General features: G+C 40.2%; 1 protein-coding gene across 1 annotated transcript in view; it reads left to right on the forward strand.

The window, feature by feature from the left end:
- MTPN (myotrophin) overlaps positions 1-14441 on the forward strand; it is a 28294-nt gene extending 13853 nt beyond the window's left edge. The window contains exons 2-4 of the mRNA XM_020792184.3: positions 207-320; positions 5582-5665; positions 11594-14441. Coding sequence (XP_020647843.1) covers positions 207-320; positions 5582-5665; positions 11594-11680 — 285 coding nt within the window. The 3' untranslated portion in view covers positions 11681-14441. The remainder of the gene's footprint in view (positions 1-206; positions 321-5581; positions 5666-11593) is intronic.
- The last annotated feature ends 686 nt before the right edge of the window (positions 14442-15127 follow it).

Genomic DNA, 15127 nt, shown 5'->3' on the forward strand with positions numbered 1-15127 from the left:
GAATAGGGAGGATGGGTTCCTTTTCTCTTTAGTCCCTGTGTTCTTTCAGAATATGGTTTATGTGCAGGGGGAGAAATTATACAACATGGAATTCCTCTTAGAATTTTGGATTCTGTCTTATCTGACTGTCACTTGATCACTGTTTGTGTTAAATATTGTAATATTCAAAAAAGACTACTATAAAATAACATTTCTTAATGTTGAAGGGTGAAGATGTTAATCGGACCCTGGAAGGTGGAAGAAAACCTCTTCACTACGCAGCAGATTGTGGACAGCTTGAGATCCTGGAGTTCCTTCTACTAAAAGGAGCTGATATTAATGTATGTTGATTAAAATCAATGAAGCTTGGAAATAAATTTCTCTCTTTGGCTGGAGACAAATGATAGTGTTTTAGAAAGCAATATGATGTTGCAGTCACATGGTTGCCCTTGGTGTGCACATTAATTTATTTTGGCCCAGTGTTGCCACTGTTTATATAACTTTTATATATGTTTTGAAGCAACACAGTAAAGGAGCTAATGGAACGAGTGAGTAAACAACAGTGTTGTTACTGCTACTATATTCTGTACTTTGAGGAACTGTTCTGTCTCTAGCTTTTAACTAATTAACTCTTTTAATTGTCAATTAATAATCTTGATGGATCAAGTATTTGATGAGTTTGTCTTTCTTTAGCAGTTTGTAATATAAGGCACTGTCAGAAATGTGAAATAATACATCTCTTTATTAGAATCCTGCTGTAAAATTCATGTTTACAATTACTGTTGCAATTATTGGAAAGTACTGTTTATAGAATGTATCTGGGTTTTTTAAATTAAAATCTACCAGTTCATGTCCTATTTTTCATCATCAATTCTAGTGCTAATGCTTGATATTATTTTAGTATTTCAGAAACATTAAGAACTTATGTAGCTTTTTAGAATGGAATGTGGGCACACAATTTAAGGGACAAATTGGAAGTGGAAATAGAGTCTAAGATATTATTCTTTGTTCTTGTCACTACAGTTTTTAGAACAAGAAATAAGGTCCAAAGTCATTTGGAAGCAGTCCTCAACCACGGGGACCATGGACTGGTTGGAGGGATGTGGGCTCTGGGGGCGGGGGCACCCCTGAGCTCATGGATGGGCGTGTTGGGCTCGTGGCTGGGCCTGCAAGCCCGACATACCCACCTGCAAGTGCAACACGCCCACTGTGTGTGCATGTGGGGGTGGAGAGCCATGTCCGCGGCCCAGTTCAAGGAAGCCCATGGACCGCCACAGACCAGGGGTTGGGGACCCCTCATTTGGAGTACCTTTATTTTAAAAATCTTGAGGTTGGATGATACAAAGCAGATACAGTTGTGCCTCGCTTAACGGGCGCCCTGTTTAACAACAAAATCGCATAGCGATTAACTGTTTGCGATTGCATTGCGATGTTTTGAATGGGAAAAATCGCTTTGCGACGATTGGTACCCTGTTTTGCTTACCGATCATTGCAAAGCGATGATTTTTAACAGCTGATCAGCGGTTCTAAAATGGCCACCAGGTAAAAAAAATGGCTGTCCGCTGTTTTCTGGGACAGATTCCTCGCTTACCGGGCAGCGAAAATGGCCGCCGTATGGAGGATTTTCGCTTAAAGGTGAGTCTGAAGCCCATAGGGACGCATTGAATTGGTTTCAATGCATTCCTATGGGCTTTTTAATATTGCATAGTGACAAAATCGCTTTGCAGCGATTTTTGCTGCACCGATTATTGTCGCTATGCGAGGCACCACTGTACAAGGTTTCCACTTTTCCTTATTTACAAGAGGGGAAGTCAGTATTTATAGAGAGTTGGCAGGGTGTGTTTGATATTTCCCCGTCTTTTGAATCTTCCTTGCTAATGTCCATGCCCCAATCCCATTGTTTAAAATCACTTTTCCCAAGCCTGGGTCCAAAATGAGAATCTGTTTAGTCGTTTAGTCGTGTCCGACTCTTCGTGACCCCATGGACCAGAGCACGCCAGGCCCTCCTGTCTTCTACTGCCTCCCGGAGTTGTGTCAGGTTCATGTTGGTTGCTTCGCAGACACTGTCCAGCCATCTCATCCTCGGTCGTCCCCTTCTCCTCTTGCCATCACACCTTCCTAACATCAAGGTTTTTTCCAAGGACTCTTTTCTTCTCATGAGATGGCCAAAGTACTGGAGCCTCAGCTTCAGGATCTGTCCTTCAAGTGAGCATTCAGGGTTGATTTCCTTTAGAACGGATAGGTTTGTTCTCCTTGCAGTCCAGGGGATTCTCAAGAGCCTCCTCCAGCACCACAATTCAAAGGCATCAATTCTTCGGCGGTCTGCTTTCTTTATCGTCCAGCTCTCACTTCCATACATCATGACAGGAAAAACCATAGCTTTGACTATTCGGACTTTTGTTGGCAAGGTGATGTCTCTGCTTTTCAAGATGCTGTCAAGATTTGTCATCGCTTTCCTCCCAAGAAGAAGGCGCCTTTTAATTTCAGGGCTGCTGTCTCCATCTGCAGTGATCATGGAGCCCAGGAAGATAAAATTTGACACTGCCTCCATATCTTCCCCTTCTATTTCCCAGGAGGTGATGGGACCAGTGGCCATGATCTTAGTTTTTTTGATGTTGAGTTTCAGACCGTTTTTTGCACTCTCCTCTTTCACTCTCATTACAAGGTTCTTTAATTCCTCCTCACTTTCTGCCATCAGAGTGGTATCATCTGCATATCGGAGGTTGTTGATATTTCTTCCGGCAATCTTAATTCCGGCTTGGGTTTCTTCCAGTCCAGCCTTCCGCATGATGTATTCTGCATATAAGTTAAATAAGCTGGGGGACAATATACAGCCTTGCCGTACTCCTTTCCCAATTTTGAACCACTCAGTTGTTCCATGACCAGTTCTAACTGTTGCTTCCTGTCCCACATATAGGTTTCTCAGGAGACAGATAAAGTGGTCAGGCACTCCCATTTCTTTAAGAACTTGCCATAGTTTGCTGTGGTCCACACAGTCAAAGGCTTTCGCATAGTCAATGAAGCAGAAGTAGATATTTTTCTGGAACTCTCTGGCTTTCTCCATAATCCAGCGCAAGTTAGCAATTTGGTCTCGAGTTCCTCTGCCTCTTCGGAATCCAGCTTGTACTTCTGGGAGTTCTCGGTCCACATACTGCTGAAGCCTACCTTGGAGGATTTTGAGCATAACCTTGCTAGCGTGTGAAATGAGTGCAATTGTACGGTAGTTGGAGCATTCTTTGGCACTGCCTTTCTTTGGGATTGGGATGTAGACTGATCTTTTCCAATCCTCTGGCCACTGTTGAGTTTTCCAAACTTGCTGGCATATTGAATGTAGCACCTTAACCGCATCATCTTTCAAGATTTTAAATAGTTCAACTGGAATGCCATCACCTCCACTGGCCTTGTTGTTAGCCAGGCTTTCTAAGGCCCACTTGACTTCGCTCTCCAGGATGTCTGGCTCAAGGTCAGCAACTACATTGTCTGGGTTGTCCGGGATATCCAAATCTTTCTGATATAATTCCTCTGTGTATTCTTGCCACCTCTTCTTGACGTCTTCTGCTTCTGTTAGGTCCCTCCCATTTTTGTCTTTTATCATGTTCATCTTTGCGCAAAATGTTCCTCTAATATGTCCAATTTTCCTGAACAGATCTCTGGTCTTTCCTTTTCTGTTATCTTCCTCTATTTCTTTGCATTGTTCATTTAAGAAGGCCCTCTTGTCTCTCCTTGCTATTCTTTGGAAGTCTGCATTCAAGTTTCTGTAACTTTCCCTATCTCCCTTGCATTTTGCTTCCCTTCTCCTCTCTGCTATTTCTAAGGCCTCGTTGGACAGCCACTTTGCTTTCTTGCATTTCCTTTTCTTTGGGATGGTTTTCGTTGCTGCCTCCTGGACAATGTTACGAGCCTCTATCCAAAGTTCTTCAGGCACTCTGTCCACCAAATCTAGTTCCTTAAATCTGTTCTTTACTTCCACTGTGTATTCATAAGGGATTTGGTTTAGATTATACCTGAGTGGCCCAGTGGTTTTTCCTAATCTCTTCAGTCTAAGCTTGAATTTTGCTATGAGAAGCTGATGATCAGAACCACAGTCAGCTCCAGGTCTTGTTTTTGCTGACTGTATAGAGCTTCTCCATCTTTGGCTGCAGAGAATATAATCAATCTGATTTCGATATTGCCCATCTGGTGATTTCCATGTATAGAGTCGCCTCTTGTGTTGTTGGAAAAGAGTGTTTGTGATGACCAGCTTATTCTCTTGACAAAACTCTATTAGCCTTTGTCCTGCTTCGTTCTGAACTCCAAGGCCAAACTTCCCTGTTGTTCCTTTTATCTCTTGGCTCCCTACTTTAGCATTCCAGTCCCCTAGAATGAGAAGAACATCTTTCTTTGGTGTCAGTTCTAGAAGGTGTTGTAAATCTTCATAGAATTGTTCAATTTCAGTCTCCTCAGCAATGCTGGTTGGTGCGTAAACTTGGATTATTGTGATGTTGAATGGTCTGCCTTGGATTCGTATTGACATCATTCTATCATTTTTGAGATTGTATCCCATTACAGCTTTTCCCACTCTTTTGTTGACTATGAGGGCTACTCCATTCCTTCTACGGGATTCTTGCCCACAATAGTAGATATGATAATCATCTGAGCTGAATTCGCCCATTCCTGTCCATTTTAGTTCACTGATGCCCAGGATGTCGATGTTTATTCTTGCCATCTCCTGTTTGACCACCTCCAGCTTCCCAACGTTCATAGATCTTACATTCCAGGTTCCTATGCAGTATTTTTCTTTGCAGCATTGGATTTTCCTTTCACTTCCAGGCACGTCCACAGCTGAGCGTCCTTTCGGCTTTGGCCCAACCACTTCATTAGCTCTGGAGCTACTTGTACTTGTCCTCCACTCTTCCTCAGTAGCATGTTGGACGCCTTCCGACCTGAGGGGCCCATCTTCCAGCGTCATATCTTTTAGCCTTTTGTTTCTGATCATGGGGCGTTCTTGGCAAAGATACTGGAGTGGCTTGCCATTTCCTACTCCAGGTGGATTGCGTTTAGTCGGAACTCTCCACTATGTCCTGTCCGTCTTGGGTGTCCCTGCACGGCATAGCCCATAGCTTCTCTGAGTTACTCAAGCCCCTTCGCCACGACAAGGCAGCAATCCATGAAGGAGCAAAATGAGAATGAAACCTAGAAAAACTGTGTGGAGAAAGTGTCTGCAAGGGGAAACTGAAACATTATAGGTCAGGTATCATCACTACCTCCTTCCTCTTGATCTTCTCTTGCAAATGTCTTGGCCCTTTAATGGTGTTTTCAGTGAGCACAGGTTTGGCAAAATGCTTTTACAGAAATAAGACAGTTCTGCTGATAATTGTGTTTAACAGTATTGCAGCTGATTCTTTATAACTGTTGTATGCAACCATATCCTTTTTGGTAGGGGGGCCCTTCCCAAAAATGAGATTTCGGCATCACCAAGGATAAGGAAACCTTCACTCACTTCTTTTTACCACCAATTTTCAAGTCTTTTTGAAGTATTATAATTAAGTTATTATAAATGTTCCATGATTGGTATACACTAAGTAAACTTTATACTATTCAATTTCTTTTCTCCTTTATATAGGCTCCAGACAAACACAGTATCACTCCACTCCTTTCAGCAGTTTATGAAGGCCATGTCTCTTGTGTGAAGTTACTCCTGTCAAAGGTGAGCATTGTAAATTTGCTTGGTAGTAGGATATTGACACTCAGCCTAACAAATGGCACCCTGCTTTAAATTTTACCATGATGGCATTATAAAAGGATCTATTGTGTAGTGGGTCCTGTACAAAAATAAAAATTGAAGACCTTCCTTGTTGCTTACCAGTTTTAGAAAGATGAGGGACAAAAGGAGGGAAGCATTTAAAAATGTTTATTCAAATCTCAGCCTGGCACTTATATAATGAGAATTTCAATTTTGATAAGACCTAGTCTTGCGAGCCCTTGCCCCCAGATAACCATTGTCCAGGCTACCATGTCATAAAACTCCCTGTGCAGTTACTTTGATAGAGTTTGAGGGGGGAGCCATTTTCAACATGCCCAAAGATGTATGAGAAAGTGAGAGTCCTGAATTTTGCAACATTTGCATCTTGAGGACTTGTTTTAAAATCTGTGAAATGCTAAAGCTGTCAGACCAATATTCTGTGTTACACCAATTTATTATGTGTGTCTTTCTTCAAGGTCTTGGGCAGATATTTCCCTATGCTGCTACCTGACATACTTGAGAGGACATATTTATTAGCTCCTTTACTGTGACCCTCTTCATCTGCAAAGGATGTGCTCAGTTGTTGAGCAAAAGTAGCATGTTTCAAGCACACCTGGTTTAGCAGCTTGTACAGGCTTTCTTTTTTTGACTAGTGCGAACCCTTAAGGAAATCAAATTAACCTTTTTTTTCCCCTCTCCCCCTTAGAATAGAAGCATTTTTCTTCCCCTCTCCCCCTTAGAATAGAAGCATAGTTTGATCTGTCACAAAACAAGTTCATTAGTTTCTACCGTAATGACTTATTTGTGGCAGGAAATTCATTGTCACTTTAATCATTGACGTGTATAGGTGCTATAACTGAGGGTTTAACTTCTGGATTAACTGGTTAAGTGGATATTTGAAGCCAAGGGTTGTTTGTTTAATTTGGTTCTTTACATTCTCTTTATATAAAAATAGTGGGTGTTGTGTAGCGGTATCACTTAGTTTAAATAAGGCCTCTGTATTAGAATTAGGCTTGTTTTGACTGGAGAGAAAAATATTTTGCTGTAAATAAATTAAAGCACAGATCCCAGAACTCTTGTCTTCTGAGGTGCAAAGACATTTACATGGAATTCTCTATATCAGTGGTTCTTAACCTTTGTTACTCGGATGCTTTTGAACTGCAACTCCCAGAAACCCCAGTCAGGACAGCTCATGGTGAAGGCTTCTGGGAGTTGCAGTCCAAAACTCCTGAGTAACCCAAGGTTAAGAACCAGTGCTCTATATCAGTGGTTCTTAACCTTTGTTACTCGGATGTTTTTGAACTGCAATTCCCAGAAACCCTAGCCAGCACAGTTGGTGGTGAAGGCTTCTGGGAGTTGCAGTCCAAAACTCCTGAGTAACCCAAGGTTAAGAACCAGTCCTCTATATGATGACTCCAGTTTTCTCAAACTGTGGAAAATAGACATACTGAAGAGCCTTGTCATGCAGTGGGTAAATGCTGTACTGCAGCCAAACCTGTGCTCATAATCCAGGATTCAATCCCGGGTAGCCAGCTTAAGGTTGGCTCAGCCTTCTATCCTTCTGAGGTCAGTAAAATGAGGACCCAGTTTGTTGGGCGGGATATGTAGCTTGTATAATTACCGTATTTTTCGCACCATAAGACACACTTTTTCCCCACAAAACAGGGGGGTGGAAAGTCTGTGCGTCTTATGGAGCGAAGAAAACAGATTATATTTTCCTGTTTTCTTCTCCTAAAAAATTGGTGCGTCTTATGGAAAGGTGCGTCTTATGGAACGAAAAATACGGTAACTTGTAAACCACCCAGAGAGTGCTTGAAGTGCTATGGGGTGGTATATAAGCAGCATGCTTTCTTGCTTTTTATTTTGAAAGCTCGGATATAACAGTTAAGCTACTTTGGATAGGAACATATTGTGACACTACATTTTGAACTAAAATCATGTGTGTCATAATTTTTTAAAAATTTTTGCAAACTTACAGCTTGGGGAGAGTTTTTCGGCCCCATGGAGTCTCAATTGTGGGGTCCCACAGGGGTCGATCATCTCCCCAATGCTGTTCAACATCTATATGAGACCGCTGGGTGGGGTCATCAGGGGGTTGTGGAGCATTATGTCATCAGTACATTGATGACACTCAGCTCTACATCTCCTTTTTCACCAACCGCAGGAGATGCCGTTCTGTCCCTTCAGCGCTGCCTGGGGACTGTACTGCAATGGATGCAGGAAAGCGGGCTGAGGCTGAACCCGGACAAGACCAGAGGTACTGAGGGAGGGCGCCCCCACAGTTGGGGGCCTGGGAAACTCCCTCTCTTTTGGGGGGTGACTCTTCCCGCCAAGGATGGGGTCCGCAGCTTGGGGATCTATCTGGACCTGGCGCTCACTATGGAAATTCAGGTGGCGTCGGTGGTCCGTACCACCTTTTTTCATCTTCAGCGGATAGCCCAGCTGCGGTCCTATCTCGATGTTGGGGCGCCCACTGCCTTGGTGCATGCACTCGTAATCTCAAGATTAGACCACTGTAATGCGCTCTACGTGGGGCTGCCTTTAAGGCTGTTGTGGAAACTCCAGGTGGTGCAGAATGCAGCAGCCAGACTACTTGTGAATTTCATTGTATGGGTATACTGTGTATATACTTACAATGACAATAAATTACTACTACTACTACTACTACTACTACTACTACTACTTCTTAGTGGAGTGAAAAAATACCAACACATCTCACCCACTCTGGCCACACTGCATTGGCTGCCATTCCGGTTCCGCATCGACTTCAAAGTGTTGATGCTTACGTACAAAGCCCTAAACGGTTTAGGGCCTCGATACTTGGCGGAACACCTACTCCCATCAAGATCTACCCGTGTCACTCATGCGAGTCTGGAGGTGAGGCTGATGAGCCTAACGCCGAGGGAGGCCCAGAAGGAAAAGATAAGAAATCGGGCTTTCTTGGCGGTGGCTCCTCGCCTCTGGAACAACCTACCTCCGGAGATTTGTGTGGCTCCCTCGCTGGGTATCTTTAAAAATCAATTAAAAACATGGATGTTTCGGCAGGCCTTCCCTCCAGTCAATTATTAATGTTTTCTTTTCCTCCTCTCCCCACTGTTTGCCCCATCTCGTTGATATGTATTGTGTATTTTTATGCTGTAAGCTGCCTAGAGTGGTCTTAACCGACAAGATAGGCGGGATATAAATAAAATAAAATAAATAAATAAAATTAAATCCAAAGTTAAATTGAAATTTCAAACCTGTAGAATTAGGTGAAGAATTTTATCATTGGCCTTCAAAGTGCTAAAGATTTTAGAACTGCTTGTAACATTTTTTTACTTTGAAAGGTTTGGAAGGTGATTTGGTTTTATATGAGCTTCACCAGCACCATATTAAATATAGTGGAATGAGTAGCAAAAGACAGAGAAGGTTCAGAATATTTTTAGCCTGGGCTAGTGCTTCCTATGTAGATATTTTCAGATAATCAATTAAGTTTCAAATAGGTTAATACGTTAATAAAATTCATTTTTCAGAGTTGTTGTTCATGTGGAGTACCCCCTTGTGTGGTCTTACAAGATATAAAATTTTATATTTTTCAGCTAAAATTGAAAGCACATTCAAATGAGAAGTTGTTAAAATTAATTTTAAGTACAATTCCTGGAGGCTTAAAAAAGATTTCCATATATCTGAGCAAAACTGGACTAAATAAGAAAAATGTATTGACCGGTGATTGAGATACATATTTACATACCATGTACTAAATTAGAAATTCTATATAGGCTTCATAGTATAATGTGAGGCTACTGTTTAAGCTAAATATTAAAGCCACTATAATATATATACCTGTTCCTTTTGGTTTAGTGCCTTTTTGCAAGTAATTCCTGAGTACTTAATCCAGAGGTTGTTTGCTTTCTTTTGTTGCATTTGTGCTCTCTTTTCCTGCCACTTTCCTCAAATACTGTTACTCTAAAATGTAGAAAATGACAAGCTGAAATTGATTTATTATTTTACCAACAAATAAAGTGTACTTGGGAAAGCTTCAAGTGTTTAGACTGTAGATGATGGAGTGCTGCTTGATGCTTCTGACACACTAATCATAATGATTGGCTGTAGTCTATTACAGCCATGATTTTGATAGAAAGTCATTATGTCTCCTTGGGACATGCATGTGGTGCTTCAGAGCTGGCTGACACCTTAATACACAAACACAGGTGAACCAATGGAAAGTTGACCACCTATGTTAAAGGATAAAGGCAACTTTACCAGGCTATACTATATCAATTAAAGGAGTTACCATGCCTTTTTCGTTTTATTCACCAACCCTGTTAAAAAAATAGAAATGTAATTTGTCTGAAATTATGTGACTTTATAGGCAACCCTACTCCCTCCAGCTTCAATATAGTTTTAGTATTATTACTTCTGGAGTAATGGTGGTTGTACCCTTTCGTATATAACTAGTATGTGTTTGGAATTCTAAAACTTGCAATTCTGTCTGGTTGGCAGCCTCTGAAATGAATGAATCAAGCCATTGGTAACTCCTGAAAAACTTAAGCTTTTCAAGCATTTTGGCTATCTGCATGTGGGCGTAGAGGGAATGCTATGCAATTCTGATTTTATAAAGAGCTCTAGAAGGTCACTTGTGGGCGTAGTAGTCAGTGTTGTCTAGATTCCATTTTAATTTCTTTGTTATGTGCCTTCAGCACCACAATACTTTGGCTTTTGAGATATCTGTACAAAACGGGCTCTAGCCCACGCAAGATGCATAGTAACGTTGTGTTTCATAAAGTTTTATCAAAGCACAGAAGACTTGAGAATGGGGAATATAGGTGTGGTTATCTATTAGGAAAGCAGGCAAGTAGACAGCCCATTTTAAGAATAACTGTTAAATTTGGTATACATGGAGTTTGGTCATCTTCAGATAACTACAACCGAGTCTAAAAGCAACTATAATTGTGTCATTTAATTAAATGTGAGACTCCGAGAACTGTCAGTTGTTATCTGCCCCTGCAGTGCAGATGTGCATGTATAGTACAGTAGTGCCTCACATTACTATGTTAATTCATTCCAGCGAAATCGCTGTAGAACGAAAACATCTTAATGCGAAAATAAAAAGCCCATTGAAACGCATTGAAAACCCTTCAATGCGTTCCAGGGGGCTGGAAACTCACCGTCCAGCGAAGATCCTCCATAGGGCAGCCATTTTCGGTGGCTGTCTTGTGAGGAATCCATCCCAGAAAACAGCGGGGAGGCCATTTTGAAACCCGGAGGCCATTTTGAAACCGCAGATCAGCCTTAGAAAAATGGTTGTTTTGCGAAGAATCGGTTCCTGAAGCAGGGAACCAATCATCGCAAAGTGGAACAAGCCCATTTAGATCATCATTTTGCGATCGCAAAAACTTCATTGTAATGCGGGGCAATCATAATGCGAGGCACCACTCTAGAGAGAAACAAAGTTTCACAAATTAGGGTATACTATGACTTGATATACAACACAAACTATGGAATTGTTTAAAACCCATCTTTTTCATTCCAAATTATTTGGAAATTATCTCTTTGTAAGCTCATTTTAAACACACAATGCCATATCAAGCTAGTGCATTCTAGCTGAATTAATTATACAAGTAATAAAGTAACCTAATCACAGTAAATTGTTTAAAATACTCAGTTTCAGTACATAACCACAAACATATCAATACATCAGAAAGTGTTTCTGGTACATATAATTTTCCTTGTAGTTTATGTGCAGTGACACATATGAGATGCTGAGCAGCATTTTGAAAACCTCTGTAGTTCAGAAGAACCCATGACTGATGTGTTATTTCAACAGATGGCCACTTGAAGAAACACATTTTCAGGTGAGCAACCTGTTTTTCCACCTCTTTCTTTAAAATGACGGCTCTTATCTTTTTACAGGGTGCTGATAAAACTGTGAGAGGGCCAGATGGACTAACTGCCTTTGAAGCCACTGACAATCAGGCAATCAAAGCTCTTCTCCAGTGACGGATGGACTGAGATCTAATGTCTCTCCTGTGGCCTCACACTGCTGCCTGTCTATCACTCTTTGTATCTTCCAGCTTCTTCAGCTAAATATTGGAGAGAGAGGAAAAAATCACAGTAAATCAGACTAGTTAGGTATCTCTGTCAAAGAAGAAAACCTGTTTGAAGAGAGTAGAAATCCCAGTAATTGATGTCTACTTAGGACACTATTCAGAGTACAATCTTTCCCCATTTCCAGCAAAATCTGCTGGGCAAAGGGAGAAGAATGTTGTCTACCCATATAGCCTGTAAACTTTCCTTGTTCTGCTAAAACAATACTGAAAGTTTGTGAGATGGAATGGTCCTGTTCTGTGTTTTCTAACCTGTAATGGCAGTATCAGTCCAGTGCTGCAGTTCAACCACATACCAACCAAGGCTGTGGGACACCTCTTTAGCTGTGTCCCTGTGCCTTAAGTAGATTATGCAGCACTGAAGGCTTTTGCTTACAAGATCTCAATATTTAATCATTTGGATGCTGCACTAATTTGTTTTAATGAGGAATACACAGTAAAGACAGGGCTGCATTTCCACCAAGGGTTGCTGAGAGACGTGATCGAGATCATGTATTATTTCGCCATTTAAGACATTTAGTCGGGAGCCAGCCTGATGAAACGCAATGCCTAGTCCTGGAAAATGGTTGCTCTTGAAAGGCTTCCAGATGAAACTTTCTCACCCAGCAAATCATAAAATGTACTGGAACAAAGTGACTGCTCCAGTCCTCTTGGTGCTTGAGGATGATTGCTTTGCCCTTCATGATTTGAATTCAAGATAACTCTAATTACTAAAGAAGAAATTGCTCTCATGTTTAACTAACAACATTCTTTTAAAGAAGGCAGTAGCTTTCTATTTCCTAGCTTCATTTTTACATTATTCTCATACATTGTGTGCATCTTTAAAATGAGATTTGATCCACTATCATGGCATTGGATCTGAAAAACTAGTACAGCAGAATGAATAATAATGTTCCTAAGGGAAACAGTGACATGCTCCATATCCTGCTCAGCCAAGGATGTTTGTTTATAAAACTCATTTTACAAATATTCTTCAGGATAGCTTTTTTAAAGACATACATGCATAAGGCTTTGTAATATGCTAATACCTTGATTTGGAGATGCCAGGGCAAATAGAACTTGGTTATTCTTATTAAAAATATGGATAGGGTTTGTATCATAAAATCAGAAACTTCACAGTGAAACATCTACTGGCTTTGCATCAAGGTGTGCAGTACTTTGTCTTGACTGTTGTCCAGGTAACTCTGGTGTCCAAACATTTCATTATTTTGAATGTACCTTTTTCAGTTTTGAAAGCATTTCATTTACATTTAAGAATTTTAAGAAGTTACTGAAGAGAAATTAGGAATATAGCCTCCTTAGACCACATGTAATTCAAATTTTCTGTTGTGACTTGAAATGTATTTTACCAACAAGTAATACCCTTAATCTTAAAATAAGCTATTCCATAGCTATGAGAACAAACTTGATTCTCTAAACAGAATTTGCTTCTTACAAGTGGAACGATGTACTCTGTTCTGTATTGGTGCAGGAATGTGATTTACAGTGAAGTACAGTGTGTTGCATGACAGTCTGGGCAGTCACAGACTGCTTGTTCATCTTTCTGTGTGCTCCACAAAAGGTGCTGGTATGAAAATGATAAACTAAGAATTTGAATTTTTAGACTAATTGTAAAACTAAATTTTTTAAGTCAGATTGGATAGTTTACTTGAGACAAAACAAAAAATGACATTCTAGCTGTGCTTCATAGTTGAATATTACAAATATCTGTGTCAGTTTCTTCTTCAGTCCTTATGTAGCATAGGATCGTTTTAATCATTCTAGCAGTTCAGCTCAAGCATTTGGGGCTCTGCTCTCGTGCTCCTCTTTCTCACAACCATGTAATCATCTCACCTCCTCCGCACATCTTCCCTGAAGAATCTAGAAGTGGATTCTGTTGAGTAGCTGTGGTAAACGTATCTTCTGGCCACTTGACCAGAATAGCTGCAATGTCATAAGTATCTTTATATCTATCATCTCTCCAAGTATTTCCGAATAAAAAAAATCTAGCTACTAGTTTCTAGTCTGGAAATTTAAAAAATCAAACTAATGTTGAATTGTTTTATGCTAAGAGGTCATATCGTACTTATACAAAGAAAAAAAGAAAAATTGTGACTCTCAGTGTCACATACTAGCTTTTAGACAGTAATAACTTTTGAAGTAAATTCTTTTTTTCAGATTGGAATTTTTTGGAAGTAATCAAAATTAATAATCTAAAAATCCAATCCAGCACCAATATCTTTCCTTTTAGCTTTCATTTTAAAATAATGGCTTATGGTCTTAAAGCTTTCTGCTCCCTTTTGTACAGACCTTGCTTTTGTAACTTCATTTTTGTTCATTAATGCAGCCCTTACTGGGTAAATTGATGGATAGAAGAAGCTGGTAAGAGTGGAATGTCCTAGTCAAGCAATTGCAGTGTTGCATGCAAAATCTCAAACTGAACAGTCTTATATTTTATAAATGGAAAAAAAAAAACTTCAATCATATCTTTCTACCCAGTGATGGAAGAAGAGTAGTTCTTTGTGCATTTTGATATTTGATCTTTTTCCACAATGTAACTATTTTGACACAGTTTGGTTTATCATTATCATGGTTCATAAACATCAGATTGCTAAATGATACTGTGTTTGTGTTGCAAGAATGAATGGAATAAACTTGAATTGTGTTATAGTAAATTCAGAAGCTTCATTTATTTACATCTCTACCACACTCCTATTTCTAAACTGCCATCTTTTTACCTTTACTGTACTCATCTGCTTGTATCACTTCATGCATTACTTTAATGCATTCCATTAGTATGTTGCCTTTCCTTCATTGATCTCAAAGTGGCACACACAGCTTCCCTCCCCAGTTTCTCTATATCAGCAATGTGGGGCAGATCAGGCTGAGGGAGTATGATTGGTCTGAGATCACCCAGTGACTTTCGTAGGCAGAGAGTTTGAACCCTGATCTCTCAAGTTTGAGTTCAACCAGTACACTACACTGCTAATACTTTGGAATGGAATTAAAATCCTATGTAGAAGTATCATTGATGCTTACTATGCTCTTAGGAATTAAACTGTCATCAAGTTTCAAAAAAGGCCCATCTTAAATAAGCTGCAGCTAAAAGTGAGATTACTTTCATTTCTTAAGGTGGTACTTGTTCATCTTACTATCACTACCACTCTTTCTGCTTACTATATACATGAAACACAACTTCTACCTTAATTACCAGACAAGCTTCTGCTTTGCCATATGACCAGCAAAGCAGTCCTATAGATCTGTGACATTGCTTAAGAGTACTTCATTGAAATTCTGATTCTCAGGCTTCATTTCCCAATATTTCTTGAATGCTAGAGAACACGTAAAAATTAACAAAGCT

The sequence above is a fragment of the Pogona vitticeps genome, chromosome 5, assembly GCF_051106095.1.
Source record: "Pogona vitticeps strain Pit_001003342236 chromosome 5, PviZW2.1, whole genome shotgun sequence".
Lineage (NCBI taxonomy): Eukaryota > Metazoa > Chordata > Lepidosauria > Squamata > Agamidae > Pogona > Pogona vitticeps.